Below are 19,089 nucleotides of genomic sequence, written 5' to 3'. Positions count from 1 at the left end.
TCAAAAATAAAACCCTTAAAATTAGACTGAAAGTGCCAAACTGGCTGGTAATCATATGAAGATCATATTTTCAGAAGCCTAAAGTTGTGAGGTGAGATTTTTGGAGGATTTTATTTCCTGGTTGATAAACTGACTTATTGGTAGAGTTTAGCTAGAACTTCTCTACTGTTGCATTTAATAAATTTCTTTGTTAAAACATTAAAATAACATGAAATTAGAAATAATACAGTAAGTCATTTCCATATTATAAACCGTATTCATACCAAGTTTTTCTCATCTCTTATATCCCACAATCTCATTCTTGCAGTTCTCTTTCTGCTTTTAGCTCTTTATTTCCTTAAGATGAACAAGGGTGAGGGAAACTTTTAAAGTGAGAAAAGTATGAACTTTTAAACAAAGTGCAAACTTGCTACCTCTGCCTGTCATGGCTCCCCGTGGGGTGAGAAGGCAGTGGGTACAACCATCTTGCTTCATTGCTCAGCTCCTTCTAATCCATGTGTCTCCCTTAGAACATAGGCCCACAATGACAGTACCTCTGTTTCTCTAGGAGGGCCGTTAGTGTGAGATTGACAGTGTTGATCCTTGGCTATCTTGGAATGTTAATCCCCAAACTCTTGGGATTCCTGATGTCTCGCCACCCCAGCCCCATACCCCTGGCATTCAGGAGAGAGCCTGTGTCATACCCATCATCATCTTCCCTGCACTTGTTTCTCTGTACCTGTTAAATGATGCGACACAGGAATGAGCCACCATACTAGCTACTTCCATACACATGTTGAGAACAAAAGAAGAGAGAAGTGTCCTTCCCCCTCAGAATTTCTTCCCATTCTTTTTCTGGGGGATAGGAAGTTCAGGCTAAGCAGCGATGGCGTTCATCAGAGCAGCAAGCCTGTCATGATTTATTATTTCTGGAGCAGACAGTGGGCTAAATGACAGGACCAGTCAGAGACATGCATATCCCACTGCCTACCACAGATACACTGAACTTAGTTTCAGAAGGAAATACTCTCCTTAGAGCAGGGCATGGCAGGGAGACCGTGCTGTTCCTAGTCGTCCTCTCCAAACTCCTATAAAAACCGGGCTTTATTGTAAATTTGTGGGGAAGTTTTATTTCTCACACCATGACTTCCGTTTTGTGGTCTAATTAAGGGCAATTACTCCAGTTAGAAATTCTGGCTCAGGTGAGGCTGAGTTAATAAATAACTGTTTGTCTTTAGCATTAGCAAGGGTATTTTCATTAAGGTAGTGATGTGTCTAGAGCACTAAATAGGTTGCCATGGTATTTGTGGGCTTCAGCATGGACTCTGGCTTTCCCTGAAATTAAAAATGTTCAGCCTTTAATAAAAGGTGCTTCCTTACAGAGCAAAGCAGAGGAACATTTAATAGGTGAAATGGCTGTGGCTCAGGAACTTGATTGCAAAGGCTGATGAATGCATGGATATTTTAAAATAAGTATTGACTCTGACAGGGTTTGTTTTTTAAAAAAAAAAAAGGTTGTTGAATCTATATCTATCCATCCAGACTGTTCTCTAGCACATGGAGGAGCTGCCCACACGTGACCAACTAACCCACAGGGATTAGATCTTACTCAGCTTTGAATCCACAGAGCCTAGCACACAGCAGATGTTCAAGAAATGTCTGCTAAAGGAGTGCATGACTTCTGCCTACCCCTTAGGCCAAATCAGCCTACGAGTCAGATATTTCGATTTTTTTTTTTTTTCTGTCACTGATCTACTTCGAGCCATAGCTAAAGACAGTGAATTGTCCTCAAATACTGTGACAAAGCAGTGGAAACTGGGAGAACCACATGGCCTTTCCAGGAACAAGGCAGTGGTTGGATTCACTTATGTAGTGGTTCTCAAAGTGTCCCTGGACCAACAGGATTCATCTCCTGAATCTACTGAAGATCCTGGATAACTTACAGAAAATTATTTCCAAAATTTTACGACTAACCAAGAAAAGACAAATAATGACAGTATATTATAGTTATACCTAATCTAGTTTCATTGTGAAAAGATTGATTTTTCAAGACCCTGGGGGAAAATAGTTGAAATGTAAGGTCTTATTTTTTAATCTCATGCCTTCTATGCTTATGTCTCATGGAAATATTAATTAGAGAAGTACAAATATTTTGTCTTGGTTCAGATGGGGGAAGGATCCAGAAGCCACTCGTCTGAACTGAAATAGCCCATCTGCGTGATTTTTCCTCTTATTTTGATTAACCTGATAGATGATTCTGAGCAAAGTCTTTTTTTCTTTTTACATATTTTTGTCAAAGATTTATAATCCTAAATGGCGTTGTTCTAGTTTGGGAAAGGAGCTTTGAAAGCTCTTGGGAAGATGAAGATTAAAATTTAAGAATTTTCTAGCTAAACCTCAGTAATTTAAAAAATTCAAATAAAGAGGACATTGTATTTCTCAGGTGCCCAGTTAACATTAACTTTATTGCCTAGTACATACCGTGTTTCCCCGAAAATAAGACCTAGCTGGACAGTCAGCTGTAATGCGTCTTTTGAAGCAAAAGTTAATATAAGACCCGGTCTTATTTTACTATAAGACTGGGTATAATATAATATAATATAATATAATATAATATAATATAATACCATACCCAGTTCTACTTTACTATAATATAAGACCAGGTCTTAATTTTTGTTCCAAAAGCCACATTAGAGCTGATTGTCCGGCTAGGTCTTATTTTTGGGGAAACGCAGTAGTAGAAGGTAGGTTAACAGTATCATATTCTATAGATATCATTATGAAAAACTTGAAATTTCTTTTTTATTAGTAAATAAAAGCATGAACAACTGATAATTCTAGAATCTATAGCATAATTAAAGGGATCTTATAAGCTTTATATGTGCTTAAATTTGTGTTTGTCTTTTATGTAACAATACATTAGACATTAAACTTAACTATAACATAGCAACTCATTGGTTATTAATTCAGACTGTATGAAAAGCATTTACCACATTGGCCTAATCTGCTCCACTAGTTTGTATCATAATAATTTCTTGTCAGTAATACAAAGACAGGTGGCTAATGGATTCTGCTCCTTCCTCTAGGTTTATCTCCATCTACAGAGGACCCAGCCACACCTACAAGGTCCAGAGACTGACCGAATTCACGTGCTACTCTTTCCGAATCCAGGCAGCGAGTGAGGCTGGGGAAGGGCCCTTCTCAGAAACCTATACCTTCAGCACAACTAAGAGTGTCCCTCCCACGATCAAAGGTTTGTAGACAGTGTATGCTGGCACAGTCTTCAGTGAGAGTAAGGAGATGTTGGAACTTAGAAGAGAAAGTACAATTCTCACTCTGACTATACTCTTCTAGTAGTTGTAATATCAGCAAGATAGAATCATAAGAACTTTCTAAAAGGGAAAGTTGGAAAATGGATGTTGGGGGGAAATGAGGGGCCTTAACGGAGAGGGCCTACAATAAAGACTTTTTTCAAGTATATATAAAGGATTATTACAAATAATTTGTAAAAACCAGCAGGTAGATGGACAAGGAAAAGAAACAGACCAGAGTGACAAACTTTGGTTAGAAATGAGGGTGAATTCCTGATGTAGCACCTAATGACAGTTTGCCACAGAAGTTTTGAAAATATTCCTTCCCAAACACATTCAGGAGGAGCAGAGGTTGGCATTCATCTTTGAATGCCCTTGGTGTCTAGAGATTCGAGGCTGATGTCGGCCCCTGAAGCAGTGCCCTGTTCTTCTCTCCCTGAGAATTCATCTTGTGTTTGTCAGTGACTAGTTTACTCTGCCTCCTTCCTGGGATCAGGGAATAAGCAAAAGCCACTCCAGTGGATGGGTCTGCTGAGCCCTCATCTCCCGTTTCCAGCCACAGCATTATGCCTTCTGCACAGCCATCTCATGAGGCAGAGCAGACAGCCACAGGCTGACGCTGGCTCTGCCCTTCCCACCCAGCCTCTGGCCTAGGCCCAGTCCCGGCACGGACTCCTGAGCCTGCACCCTGCTCTCCCCGGCAGTGTGATTCTTGTGTGGGTCCCTACCATTTCCCCTTGAGCGGGTGGACAGCTGCTGCCCAGAATGACCTTGAGGCTGATGGATAGACAAGTAGCCCGCCTGAACCAGGTTTTACGTGGGTAAAAGTGAGGGTTTGCTATGTTATTTGGGTGGCTAAGGTTACGAGCACAACCTGTAAAAAAGGCCCTATCTGTGTGTGGCCCCAGGAGCAAGGCCACCTGACTCCCTGCTTCCACGTGGAGGAGCTATGTCAGCTCCCACCAGAGCACAAAGTTCATTCATTTAGGAGTCATGGTGAGGGGACTCCAGGACCTGGGGCTGAGTCTAGCTTGAATGCCGTGAAAGTTTCCCATAGTTCCTTGTAGGGTACTTTATGGTAAGTACCTTCCCCACTGCCCTGCCCCTCAGCAGTCCAGAACTTCTCTTTGGCAGTTGCTTCTTCTTGTGACTAAGAAACTAGAATAAATTGATGGACACGTGCGAAGCCTTGCTGGGTCACATGGGAAGTAAATACCCCAGGTCCAGCTTTGCCTTTCAGCTGGAACACAAGGGATTCCCGAGCACTCTGTGATCTATAGGTGTGTGGTGACAGGGAAGTGTGCCACTTTACCAGTTAGCAAACCTCAAGGGTCTTTCCGGCACTAATTTTGCCTCTCAAAGTGATTGTTGGGAAAATTCATATTGTGGAAAACAGAACACTGAGTGATGGCTCTTGTGTTTCATGGTACCTTTACTTCAGGACAGTTTCCTCACATGGCCACATGATCAAGTCTTCCTCTCAGATTCAGGAAAGTGTTGTCTTAGCTGGAGGACTGTTTCATCTGATTAGATTCCTTATTTACTTTTTCCATAAATTATTTGGCATTTTGTCCAACTAATTCCAACTTTTTTTTTTTTTTAAAGAAAACCTTTGTTCCTCTGAAGCAGTATTGTACAGAATTACAAGTAGAAACAATTTTCTCTAAAGAATTAATTTCATGTAGCTAGAAACTAAAGAATAAGGGGGTTCAGAGAGAGCAGTTACATATTCTAGTTACAAAATAGAAAAATAAATCTTGAATGAAGCTGCAGAGATGTACCATAAGCTGTAAGAACATATTTTAGAATTCTGTTAGGTGCTTTGCTACAAACTAATACAATTTAACTTCAAATCAGAATGAGTCTCATAGATGAAAAATACACTAAAAAATACAAATATAGGACAACTTAATTTTAAAGGCTTTCAGTGCTGCCCATTCTCTGGGACTTACTTCAAAAGTCACCTGCTCCTAAGCCTTCTTTAAACTCTCACACAGTGTGACTTTTACTCCCCTGGAATTCCAAAATATTTTATTTGTACCTCTCATTTTAATCTGTCTTCCATTATTTTTTGTGCTTGTCTCATACTTTACTCTCCCCTTCCTTCAGTTAGATCTTAATTTCCTGGAAAGTCGGGTGTATTATACCTATTTTTGCATTCCCCAAAGTACCTCGCTCTGGGCCTAATCATAGAAGGTGCTCAGTGGCCTTTGAAAATACGACAAAAATTCGATCCAGTTTTTTTGTCAAGCAGTTATTAATAGGATAACGAACAAAGGATTTTTTAGCAATGACATGCTAATCGTGGAGTGTTCTCTGTGTATAGGGAGGGCACCCTGCTGGTTCAATAGAAGGCAAGGCAAATAAACCCCCCTCTCAGGGTAGGCTGAAGCACTCTGTCACTCTCTCTAATATCACTAAAATATCGACTGTTAATGTGATACTTTCCATTTTGAACTTAGATGTGTGGGTTTGTATTTCAGCACCCCGAGTAACACAGTTGGAAGGAAATTCATGTGAAATTTTATGGGAGACGGTACCACCAATGAAAGGCGACCCTGTCAACTACATCCTCCAGGTATTGGTTGGAAGAGAATCTGAGTACAAACAGGTGAGAACCAGTGTGCATGACACGTGCGTGGCTTATCAGAATCAGGCTGGCTCCTCGCCTCTGCCTATTGCCATGAATGATTCAGTGACCAGGAAGCAACATTTTTCTTGAAGTCAGTCGTGGAAACTGCCTGACATGCACCCATTACGTAGTTCTTTAGGGTATGTAAGCCCTAGTGTACATTTTATTTTGTTAGGTGGTGGTTGGTGTTCATCTTAAATTTTAAGATTTCAAGCATAATCTTGTCTTGTAAAGAGTTTCTAAGTTGTGTATTTGTATTGGATAATGGCAGTGATGTTTGCAGATATCAAACTCTGTATGTGTGTAATTGAAAAGTGAAGTGCCAGTGGTTTTACTATAGAAGGGACGTAGTCTCGACCAAACTACTAAAGCCTAATGTCCTATCTGCTTTTTTAATGGAAGGATTAGAAAGGATATGACCTGTCAGCTCTTGAGGCCTGTGATTCAGAAGCTCCAAGTCACTGCTTGTCATGCTTTAATGTACATGGCAATCTGTTAAAATGCAGATTCTGACTCAGTACGCCTGGGGTGAGGATTCAGGCTCCCAGGCGAAGCTGGTATTGACAGTTCATGGACCATAATTTGAGTAGCAAGGCTGTGCAGAGCACATGATAAATCCATGCAAAAGAGAATGTAATCGGAATATAGCCCTATAAAGAATTTGGTTTTAATCATTTTCCCTACCCCTTTTGATCCTTGATTTTTTTTCCCAAAGCCACACAGTATCAGTCACTGGCGATTAAAGATTCAGATACTCTGTAGGTTTGTGTAATGTTCCCAGGAACTTAATAACTGCTTATGTGACATCAGGATATGACACTGTTACTCTGTGAGGAAGACTGAGGCCCATTCCGTATCAGCACTTTTAATAGCGGCATCTAAGTTTGATATAAATAGCGGCATTTATATCAAACTTAGAAGGTTGAAGATAAATGGCCACCTGTCTTCTGAAATATTAGCCTAATTTGTGAAGACCTCTTTATTCAGCTCTTGAGTCTCCAGATACAGAAAACAGGTAGACAATAATATGATTCAGAGTTTTTGACAAATTGCTGGTTAATGTTCCTTATATAATAATAACGAATACTTCCAAATCAGAATGTGTAAAATGAATCAAAGGAAATTTTGGTACGTTCCACCGTACTTGAATATGAAGTGTCAGATAAAAGAATGAATGGTTTTAAGCACACTTTGCAAAAACTGTATTCCACCTATGACATCTATCATTATTGATTAATACCACTGGATGATGTCACCAGTTTCCATCATTCCTCTTAAATAAGAGTAAAAAAATATTGTTTTCTTTCACTTTCCAATCTCATCTTATACAGTATATCCCATTTCAAAGTAAGTACATAATTTAACATATATAACTGTCCAGCTTACTAGAAAGAGATGATTGGCTTCAGGGTCTCAGCTCAGAGAGCAGAGGATTTTCCCACTAGATTTCATCATCTTCAACACCAGTAGCATTGTCCTGTTCCATAGCAATGTAAAAATGGTTAAAAGATGAAATGTTACAAAATTTCACAACATATTACATGACACGTAACAATAATTCGTTTCCAAACAATACGTCCATTGCATATTCATCATTGTATTCTTAAAAACCTTTTATTCCACGTCCCATGCTTTTCCACCTATTCTTGGAAAAAATGTTCAGCTTGTCACAGCACAGTGATTGCTGTTTTACATTTAAAAAGCAGCATTATTTGGTCAGTATCTATACATGTCAGGCATTGCCAAAATATAGGTCAGTCCATTCAGTAATCTAGATTTTATTGACAAGTGGGCTGTTTTGAATCAATTGTTTGTTTAATGTTGTATATTCAGACCCATGAAAATATAAATGCTAATATAATACATAACCCCATATGTAACCCCATACGTGCCCCAGAATATATTTCTTATTGTGAAAAGTTGCAAACAAGAGTTTCTTGTTCAAAATAGGTGAAAACACAGTACTGCAGGGTAGGCAGGGTAGATAGGGGTCAGCATTCTTCACATAACCATGTCTTTCCAACATTTACCAAGAAATGATTAAGGTGCGTAGTGGTACATGAAAAGCCACTGTTGAGTCAGGGACAATTTGTACTGAGTTTTTTGCTTCTCCCTATTCAGTAAACATTAAGTTAGACATGATGTTTTGAGTATTTCATTCACTTGTTCTGGACACAAGAGAGGGAATGAAAGCTATTTATATTATGTGTGCAGAGTAATGGTTGAAATAATTATAGTCCAGGCATAGGCTTTGTCATAGAGGCAAAGCAAAAGAAAATGAGAGGTAATCATCACTGAGCATAGCCCACTGCAGGGTTACAGGCTCTTAGTGAGCTCAGTCACAGCACTAATCAGGCAGAACCCACTCGTGTGTGAGCTTGGGTTACTCGTCTTTATTTTCCTAGGACTGGCACATAGCTAGGCACTCAGAAAATGTTTCTTGTTGCATGAAAGAGGCTGTTGCAAAGGAACAGGGTTATTTCTACTTACAGTAAGACAGGATAGGAGTAAACTTCAGCATTGGGTGGGTTTAGAAGAGATGTTTGTTACTCAGGTGAAAAAAAATCACCAGTAATAGGAGGGTGTGGCGTCCTGCTTCCCAAGCTTATTTTTACAGCAGCCTATGGCAAGGCCTAAAGCCTTTTCTGATGATTTACTTGCAGCATTGACTTTAGCTTTGCCTTGGTTCTAGCTAATTTGCTTTCTTTCGACCAGGTATCACGATATAGGGTGAGCAACTGGTTTTAATTATGAAACGATCTAAACTTATATTAAATCCTCACCTAAAATTATACTTTGCATTAAGATGCATGCATATGTTGATTGGGCTTTTCTGCCACTTAATAGACATTCCAAGCACAAGCTTTTTTCAAGAAGCTTAAAACTTCTTTTCAATCAGCATTAATTGTAAAACGTTCTTGAAAAGAATGAGAATTATATGAATATGTGGGTGACTGATTCTTTTATACAAAAAAATTACATGTATAAGAATGTAAGGTGAAATGATTCATATTCATCTCCCTGTTCAGAGAGCAATAATTTTTATTAAAAAATATATAAACATTGAAGATGAGAAAAAAGGTAACAAATTGCAAAAAAAAATATTACCTATTAGGAGTCAGAATTTGTGACAAATTATTAATATTCTTGGTGTTCATATTTGTTACATTAAGAAGACCCTTGAAGCATCTGAAAAATTGATAGACCTCCATATTTAATTTGATGGCATCTCTGTATAAGTATTTTTTATTTAGTATCATTTTTAGAATATCGTACCGGATGTGTATTGTTCTTCATGGTGTCACATAAGGTGCTGTGAGGAAAGACCATCTCTTGACAGAACTATTTTAAAGTCTTGGCGCCAACCTATTTTTAATGTCTTTCCATTCAGTTCCCTAACAGAAATTAAACAGTGAGGCGATGACTGTCTCATTGCACAGTTTTTTCTTTCTCCATGATTAAAGGGTCAAACCCAGAGCAAAATAAGAATAGATGAAGAGGGAGATATTTAAAATCCATCATTTATTTTATTGATTCTTAATTTTCCTTTAGGTTTACAGGTCCCTGTAAGTGTCTGGCAAAGGTCATGACCCCTTCCACCAGAAAAATCCTCATGCAAATTTTATTTAAAATTTCATATGTAACAAACTTTTATTCAATGTCGTGGAGTCCAGGTATAGGACCCCGGGTTTATGGAGAAGCTGTTATGTACTTAGTTTGCACTGTGAGGGAATCCTGCATATAACAGAATGGCATGGGCAGTGCTCTCAGTGCTTATGGGCCCTTGGGGTGAAAACAGCACACCCCCAAGAAGCACTTCAGTAACTACCCTTGCTTGTCCTCTTTGGCTCAGAGAGATGATGCCTGCCCAGCCTTGCACCCTCTACAGATGAGGCCTGCAAGTTCTTGGATTTCCTCTTGAGCCAAGGGTGGGGTGAAGAGGTAAGGGGTCAGGTCTGTCCCCCATCGTCACATGATATTGAAGAAATTCATTCACCTCGCTGAGCTTCAGCTGTCTTGTAAAAGTGGGGATACTAATCTTCTAACTCAGGGTTACTGTGAACATCAGATCCTTTAGTCATGAGAAAGTGCTGTGTAAATGATAGCACAGTGCAGTTATGGTTGCCTTTCCGGGGTGGGAGAGGGGCGGCAGCAATAAAGCCCGGCAGGCACTGTCCAGATACAAGCCTCTAGCGACCTGCCCCAGGAGGCTCTCCGTTTAAAGGATTTCAACCACACAGCATGTGATTCTGAATTCAGGGTCACGGATTCTTCCTTTCAGTTATCGGGTATTACTTTAAATCCTCCCATTTGGAATAAACATGTCAAAATTACTTTAAAATATATTGTATATCAAATCAAGCACAGAAATAGTCTTTGCGAAAATAATATTGCTTATATACTTATTGCGATATTATGATGGGTGACTTCAATAACGAAAATCTTACATAGAGCTCTGCCTTTTAAATTGGGTTGAGACAGGAGGAAAAGCCTATAATGGTGCCTGTGTCAAAATGAGTGAAAACAGAGGGCTCGGAGGCCCGGCTGCTGCCCTGCTGCCGAGAGCTGTGCAGTTCTGTGAACAGGAGCCGCGGTGCACGCAGAGCGGGCTACAGGCCTGATGACCTTGTGACGGGATCCCATGGCTGTGGCCATTTACACAAAAACACATCAGTATCTCAAACCTCAGGAATGAGAATCCTCAGGACATGGGATACTGGGATTGTTTCCATTTTTCCTTAGCTAAGAATTAATCCAAAGGGTGTAATAAGCGTGACTATTTCTAAAATCGGTTAGAAACACCGTAGTTTCTATCAATACGTTGAAAACAACGTAATGATTCCATTTTTTTACAATGATGGCTGTGCCTGTACTGAATTCTGTCACCGCGGTGGTTTTTGTGTTCTAACACTTAGCGTTCTTTTCAAACAGTGTAGATGGTGTAAGAGTATCTGCTGTGGAGCATTTGAGGGTTCTAATTAGAGCACATTCGCTGAGCATCTGCTTTATTCGAGCTATAGTTGCTGTGGAGATAATAACACAGCCCCACACACAATATATTTATCATAAATATTTCTTTTGAAAAGGTAATGTTGACACTGTATTGGCAATGTTCATAAAAGACGGAAGCTGTTCTAATTAAAACGAAAGAATGGCCAAAAGAAAAACATTTACACATGAAAGCCTCACTTTTGATTGGAGTTATCAAGGAAGTTCCCTTCAGCTAGATACTCATTTTCCTTCACTAACCGTGTTGCCAAATGGTACAAGAAAAGTACCATTCCATTGCTTTCATAGTACATGTTCAGAGATCTTCACTCTAAGGAGTTAGAGTTGACAAGTGCTATCAAAATTAATATGGAAAGTCTCTGTTCAAGATTCCATGAATTGGAACTCTGGGAAATTAAATATACTGTTGGGCCAACTTTTTGAAAGGGATCTAGTCATGCAAACTATGGAAACTATAGAAATCGTTTAAATAGACATTAAATGAATATTTGCCTCCCAAAGTCTCTAAAACACGTGGGGATAGGTTATTAAATGGTTTTCTGCTGCGAGGTCATTGTTTGCTGGCAGACATTCAGAGGCCACATCACAAAAATGCTGCCCAGGTCTTTCCTGGGCACAAACTGAGTGGGTGGGGTGGGGGGTTAGGCAGTGCTTTCCTTCTGGGGCAGCAGAACCCAAGGTGGGGTGATCTGGAATGTGTTTAATGAACACACCAGAGAAATCCTGGGGCTATGTAGGAAGACAAAGTCAGAAGCCAAGAAAACTGGACCCGGTGTCACGCTGTACTCATTCGACGAGGACTGAAATGGAGGACTGGTGGTGGTGGCATTACTCCCTACCCATAGGGATGGCGCGAGCAGATCTGGTGCAACTCCGGTGGTGAGCACAGGTGTTGGAATTAACAGTGGGATCTCTTCTGTGGTCCACCACTCCCCTTAGTTGTTATGAGACCTTCAGAAATGAACAACTTCTCTGATCCTCAGTTTCTTCATCTCTACAATGGAAGTAAAAATCACCTGACAGAGTAATCAGGAGGATTAAATTTGGTAAAGTTGATTTATCTCAACTTTATATTCCTTTCACACAGCGTTTTCCACATTTCTCCTTTAATCCTCAATTGCCCTTGGAGTTAGGTTAGGTGCTGTTACTGTCCCATCCATGTTAAAGATGAGAAAAGTAGGGCGCAAAGCTGTTACTCGCCCAAGTTCATAAACCTAGGAAATGGCAGAGCAAGGACCTGGGATTCTGATTCCAGTTCCTGTGCTTGAGAAGAATCTGCCCACTGCTTCTCAGTGGCCACTCAGACCAGACCCTGTTCCTCGGGTTACAGAAAGGAAAAGAAGAGCTCCAACAGCTCTAATAGATCACACTTTGATAAGTGTAAACAAATATTTCCAGAGGTGAGGACCCCAAAAGAATCAATGAAAGGAGTATCAGAAAACCTTGCAGCTAAAGCTTAGATGGCAGCTTTTCTCAAGTTCGATAAACATCCCAATGTTAATCACCACCACAGAGTCCGAATGAATTGTATACCAGGAACACTGCAGATCGGGAAACCAAAGCTCACATGGCAACTGTGGAGAGATCTGCATTATCAAACTGGCTTGCTGGTTCCATGGGGTGCAAATCATTGCTCCATAAATGGTCCCAGTGGGTTCCAAGAAAAGGCTGGTCTCAGAAAATACGGACTTGCACTTTTAAATTTAAGAAATTAAGGAAGTAAAGAATATTCACGATTAAAAGATATCTTTTTAAAAAATGTATGCCTTTGTTTTCCTGAGACCACCCACCTGTTGGGAAATAATTCAGACTGTCCCATGATCATATAGTCTGAACTCTTGAATGTGTGGGTCAGGGCCATCAACATGACAACGAGCTCATCTTAAAATATTCATGTAAGTCATTGTTGGAACAGTGGGAAGTGAGAAAGGAGTGGCCTCTCTGTAGTGCCAGGGATTTTCTTTCATTCTTAGTTTCTTTCATTCTTAGTTGCTCCTGCCCAGTTCTGTCTGTGACTCCAGTTGCTAAGGCACATGCCACAATCTTTAAAGAAAAGGGTAACTCACCAAGCGGAATGTGCTTATTAAAATCGTACAAAGGGGAATAACAAAAGCAAGATGAATCTGGAAAAGTATGAGAAACAGAATTATTTTCTTGGGGTTTAGTCACTAAACAAAAGTACAATAAATAAGACACTTAAAGTCTTGTAAGTTTTGAAAATGAGGGAAGAAAAATCTTAAGAAAAAGGCTATGGATCTGGTAAACATTGGAAGTCTAGTCCCTTTTCTGAGCTACGAGATCCTTTTGCTGTCTGTCAATTTGCCCAACATTAAATGTGTGGCCAGTGCACTTCGATTCACTGGTGGAATGCCCTGCTTCTTGGTAGAAGTTGACACACCAGGCTCTATATCCCATTAATTCTCTATAGCTGGTTATTGTTTCAGACAAAGTTGAGATTGTTGGAAGTATTCTTTTTATTTCCTGTGGGATTTGTATTAATGGGCAAAATTGACAGCTTTACTAAGGTGGCCTATTGCTAGGTTGAAAATGGCCATATTTATCACTTTTAATTGCTGTATTTTAAGAATATGTTTGGAGTTTTAAGTTCTAAGTTGTAATAATAATAGCTAACTTTTACTGTGCAATTAGTATGCAGATGTGTTTTAAGACCTTTACAGGTGCTAACTCTATGCCAGAAACAGAAAGGTTTCACTTACTTTCTTGTTTTCTTATCAGCCAATCTCCTAACTGATTTGTTTGAATTCCAGCTAGTTTTTTCCTATCACTATTCACTGACTCTAATGTAAGCTATAAATTTTTATGTAATTTTAATCTAAGTATCATTTCCTCTAAGTTTTGAGGGTCAGTATCACTTTGATAGAAGAATCTGTGAGACTTCCCCTCCCTCAAAGACTCATATTAGCTTCAGTCAACTCAGAGGTGGTAATCTCTGTCTGAGTAAACTGGTAGTTTTCAAGCACCTATAATAGTAAGCTTCATGGTAATTATATTAGAATTAACAAAGGGGAAGAAAACATCCCAGATTCTTAATGGGAAAAAAAAACAGATTGGTCATAAAGGGAGGAAACACTTAAGACAGACCATTGAATTACTTAAATAATAATTTATGATACATTGGGCTAAATCAACAATTTCTCAAGAAACGATTAGTCAAGCCATACAACTGGGAGAAAGTATTCACAAACTCTATCTGACAAAGGACTTATATCCAGATTATATAAAGAGCTCCTACAAATTAATAAAAGCAAACAAATTAAAAATAGGCAAAAGACTTGAACACATTCTTCACAAAAGAAGGTGTATTAATGACCAATAAGCACATGAAAAGGTGAGAAACATCATCAGACATCAGCGAAATGCAAATGAGGTACCATTTTCACCTACTAGAATGGTTCCACTATAAAAGACTTGACAATAACAAATGTTGGTGACAATGTGTGGAGCAACTCTAAAACTTGCTAGTAGGATTTCAGAGTGATTCAATCTCTTGGGAAAACTGTTTCTCATGAAGTTAAATATAGACCCTCCTTATGGCCCAGCACTTCTACTCCAAGACATTGACCAAGAAGCATAAAACTTACGTCCTGAAAACTTTGTATAAAAGTTTTCATAACAGTCTTTTTAAAGCTCCAAACTGGAAACAATACAAATACCTGTCAAAAAGAAAATTGATAAACTGAGATATAGGCATATAATGGAATACCACTCCACAATACCAGTAGCAACTACTGAATCAATAACATGGATGAATCTCATGGGCACAAGAGAGTGCATACTCTTTTATTCCATTTACATGAACTTCTAGAACAGGCAAAACTAATTGAAAGAGAATTAGAAGTTAGAATAGTGTTTCTTATTAGGGATAAAAGTGTGACATATTGACGGAGTACTGTTACATGGTGTATCCAATTGTCAAAAAAAAATCAACTGAAACTTTGCATTTCATTGTCTGTGCAATATATTATTCTTGTTTCAATTAAAAAAATCTTAATTTGTTCTGTGAACCAAGATCATAGAGCCCTTTATAAGGATTCTATCATCTTTTGATTTATAGCCTGAATTATTATTAAAATTTAGCTAGATGCATCTTGATTACTTACGTCAACTGCAATGCTAGTCAGTGCCTTCTCTCTTCTGTCAGTGTCAAAGGTACTCAGTTTTGTATTATGTTTTATTCAGAGTGGGTCGGAATACCTTTTTCATGGATGAAATACAGATTCAGAGAAATGCATTCCTGTGTAATTTTTGATGTGATGGAGTTGGTTTAAACCAAGCCTGATCCACAAGTCTCCTGATACTCTATGATTATTACTTTAGAGACAGCAGTATTCTAAAGTAATTGACCAGGACTTTTCCTCCTCTTGAAGGTGTACAAGGGAGAAGAAGCCACATTCCAAATCTCAGGCCTGCAGACCAACACAGACTACAGGTTCCGCGTGTGTGCGTGCCGTCGCTGTTTAGACACCTCTCAGGAGCTATGCGGAGCTTTCAGCCCCTCTGCAGCTTTTGTGTTACAACGAAGTGACGTCATGCTTACAGGGGACATGGGGACATTACATGATCCCAAAATGAAGAGCATGATGCCTACTGATGAACAGTTTGCAGCCCTCATTGTGGTTGGCTTTGCGACTTTGTCCATTTTATTTGCCTTTATATTACAGTACTTCTTAATGAAGTAAACAAACCCAACAAGACTAGAGGTATGAATTTAATTAATGCTACACATTTTAATACACATTTATTCAGATAATCCCCTTTTTAAGCCCTTTTGTTCTTTGATTTATATACTTTGTTTTACAGATTTAGCTAGGAAAAAAATATCAGTGTTTTGGTGCACCTTTTTGAAATGCAAAACTAGGAAGAGATTAAACTGGATTTTTTTTTTAAAGAAAAAAGAAAAAAGAAGAAAAGCAAACCAGATACCAAAATATAGCTTTCTTGTGGTTTTTTTTTTTTTTTACGTTTTCAGATCTGCCTTTATTCTGTTTTCACTGATGTCTTTTGCAAGCCTTTGATTTTTTTTTTCCATGCTACACATTAGTAATTTATATTCACCAGTCACTTCTTACATCTTGACCATCTATTCCTGTGAACATGAATCACAGTGTGTGTAGTTACAGGGCGAGGATTTCAGTTTTGTTCAGAGTATTACATACCACACAACGACGACGACAACAACATCCAGAAGATGTGTTCACTCAGATAAGGCTGCCCTAAACAACCATACTGTCACTCAGTTATGTAACTGTTTAGCTCCTTTAAATCAACATGTGTACTTTAATATAAAATGTTTTAATGATCTGTATTTCTTATGATTTTAACACTATGAGCTGCCTGTCTAAGAAATCAAGTAACCAAAATGCACCTATAAATTATGGAGCATTGTAGATTTTACCACGTCGATTCATAGCAGTAACTTTAAGAGGGCATTGTGCAATAGTTAGTTGTTTCTTTGTTCAGCTATTTTAAAAGCTGCTTTAACTTGTTTGTTTGTCTTTGTAAATAACTACTTCTAATCTAATCACTATTGTTATTATATTCTGTTATGTTTGACCAGAATTATATGACGAGAACTTGTGACAGTTTAGTGCCTCTGCCCATTGTCCATAATTTACACTAATTGTGAGCAATCTTCTTATACGTCAGCTCATTATTTTTGAAAGATTTGCCTTTAGGCTGTTCTTTGAGGTATCTATGAAGTGATTGAATTTCAATACCTTCATTCAGTGCACATAATACTACTCTAACAGCAGATGAAAATTGGTAAAACCCAAAAGAGAAACATCTAAATTTGTAGTTCCTATTTTTGTGGGGTTGCCTTGGCCATGTGTGGAGAGGGGGTGGTCTTTGGTGGGAAGTACAGTGTTTGGGGGGTCAAGGAGCGTAGATTCTTTCCCTGGATCTGTCACTAACTTGCTGCGTGACCTGGACACGTCACTTTACCTCTCTGTGCCTCAGTTTTCCCATGCATTAAAAATAAAATAAAATAAAATGGGGATTCTAATGTTCGTAAGTGCTTTGAGATCCTTGATTAACAGGTGCTATTGGGGTGTAAAGTGTTACTCTCGCATGTTTATTTTGAGTCATATGAGATAATCAATTTTAACCCAAAGTCATTGGATTATTTATGTGAAGTCCATAATGTTCGCGTACCTCAGGGACATTTAAGAGTTGGAGGTGCAAATATATTCCAAAAGGGTGCAACAGACACAGTGTATCCCCCTGCTTCTGTTTTTGTATATTTTTGCTACTTGGTTTTTCTCGATCATAGCTATTTTGTGCTTGATCTATGTTGTCTTAAGATGCAGTATCCTGTACTAGCTTACAATATTCCCATACCAAAGTCATGGGGAAACCAACATTATTTTGTTTTGGGTTTATTTATACTATATTCTGCATACAGTACTTTAAATGCCAATTACAGTGCAATCTTTATTTATTGTAAAATTTTTTTAAATGTACTTATGTACTAATTTTCCCTTGTAGCATGTTATTTTTTTGTGTTTTATACTTTTGTAATTTTAGGTCAGTCTTGTTTCTTTGCAACATCTGTAGTATTATCAATCTTTTGACATTTTCTTGTGTTTTTAAAAGATAAGAGCATCTAGTGCATTAAATGCCAAAAAAATAAAAATCCATTATCAGTGATTGAAACGTTTACATGTACCCAAAAAACCATAATCATCTCTTAAAGAAAGTGCTAAGATCAATGAATCATTCTGTGTGCCTATATTGACGTAGTAAATACTAGAGAGTTCTGTATTTTGTTATTGACTATAATAATTAGTTTAATTAGTCTTGCAAACTGATGGCATCAAGGTAAATATATTTTTGCCAAAGTTCCGGCCTCCCAAAACTTATCCCTCTATTTAAATGTGTATTATGACCCACTATAACGTTGCATCTGCATTTTCTGATACAATTGCATGCAGGTGTTTTGGGGAGAAGGCATTTTTTAAGCAATGAGGATTCAACTGAATATAAGAACCCTGTTTGTAGAAAAAAGGAAGTCCCTTTTGGAAACACTTTAGAACTGCTGCTATAAAGAAATTCTCTGAATTGGTTGAGGTTTTTTAAATGAAGTAATAGTTTAGGCCAAAATTGTTATGAATATTTGATCTTTTTGAGATTTTCGTACGACCAGATTTAACCACCAGAAAGCTGAAGTGTGCAAAGCACTAGCTGACAGCACTTTATTTTATTGCTCTCCTTTATTTGGTATTCATTATAATCCCTTCAGTCAAATTATTACTCTATCTGGCACTGTTTTCTATCACAAATATGTATATGTGATATTGACATATAACTATATAAATTGCCATTACACGTGAACAATAAAATAAAGTGTTAAATAAACCTTATCTCTTTTCCGTGTTGCAGTATGTAGGAATGAGTGAGTGGCTTTCTGATGCTCTGTATGTCAGACTCATCCCTAGCACAAGAAATTTCAGTCGTATGAAACAAACTGCCCTTGGTCCTCAAAGAAATTTAAAAAGAAAACTTTTTTAAAAGATTTTTTTCATAGTATCTGCCTTGTTCTTATCAACTTGAAATGTTGGCATTTTCTAACTGTGTTTTGTTGGCTACAGTAATTCAGTATTCCTGTCAAATTGAAAAGTGCCCTAATTGAATGTGTTTGAATGTTATCCTTGCACAATTCTTTAAATTGAAAGACAAAATGTTTTACCTCACTGTTGGACATACATTCCAAGCTTTTCAACTTTAGGAGAAAAAAAAAATCATGTTTTCCTGTATTGTAAATTTTAGACTATTTCATATACATTGTATTAAAACTGCCATATCAATTTTAATGTATAGATTTTGCAAATACTATGCTATATGTAATACCTAACTGTATCTGTAGTGTATATGTAATATATTTATGCCCAATAAATGTTTTAATTCTTTCTGACTTAAGTAGGGTTCTTCTGCCATGGAACAGATTGCTTGTTGTTGTTGTTGTTGTTGTTGTTGTTGTTACTTTTTCAGTTTAAAACTTAAACCACATCCCAGAAATTGCAAATTCAAATGCATTTAGAGACCAGGCAGGTGGCGTAATACACAATGGTTGCTGTGCCGTCCAGAGGGGCAGTTGCAGCCCAGGTCCTGCCAGTTGAGGTTTTACAATCACTGTGT

The 19,089-nt window shown here is 38.2% G+C and overlaps 1 protein-coding gene across 2 annotated transcripts in view; it reads left to right on the top strand.

Moving 5' to 3' along the window:
- Positions 1-18,860, top strand: part of FNDC3B (fibronectin type III domain containing 3B) — a 321,497-nt gene extending 302,637 nt beyond the window's left edge. For both annotated transcript variants that reach the window (XM_081065836.1, XM_081065837.1), the window contains exons 24-26: positions 3,066-3,232; positions 5,774-5,901; positions 15,321-18,860. In XM_081065836.1, coding sequence (XP_080921962.1) covers positions 3,066-3,232; positions 5,774-5,901; positions 15,321-15,632 — 607 coding nt within the window. In that variant the 3' untranslated portion in view covers positions 15,633-18,860. The remainder of the gene's footprint in view (positions 1-3,065; positions 3,233-5,773; positions 5,902-15,320) is intronic.
- Positions 18,861-19,089: the final 229 nt, after the last annotated feature.

This window comes from Rhinolophus hipposideros (assembly GCF_964194185.1).
Source record: "Rhinolophus hipposideros genome assembly, chromosome: 2".
Classification (NCBI taxonomy): domain Eukaryota; kingdom Metazoa; phylum Chordata; class Mammalia; order Chiroptera; family Rhinolophidae; genus Rhinolophus; species Rhinolophus hipposideros.
Note: the sequence above shows the minus strand (reverse complement) of the source record. Positions and strands in the feature narration are given on the sequence as shown.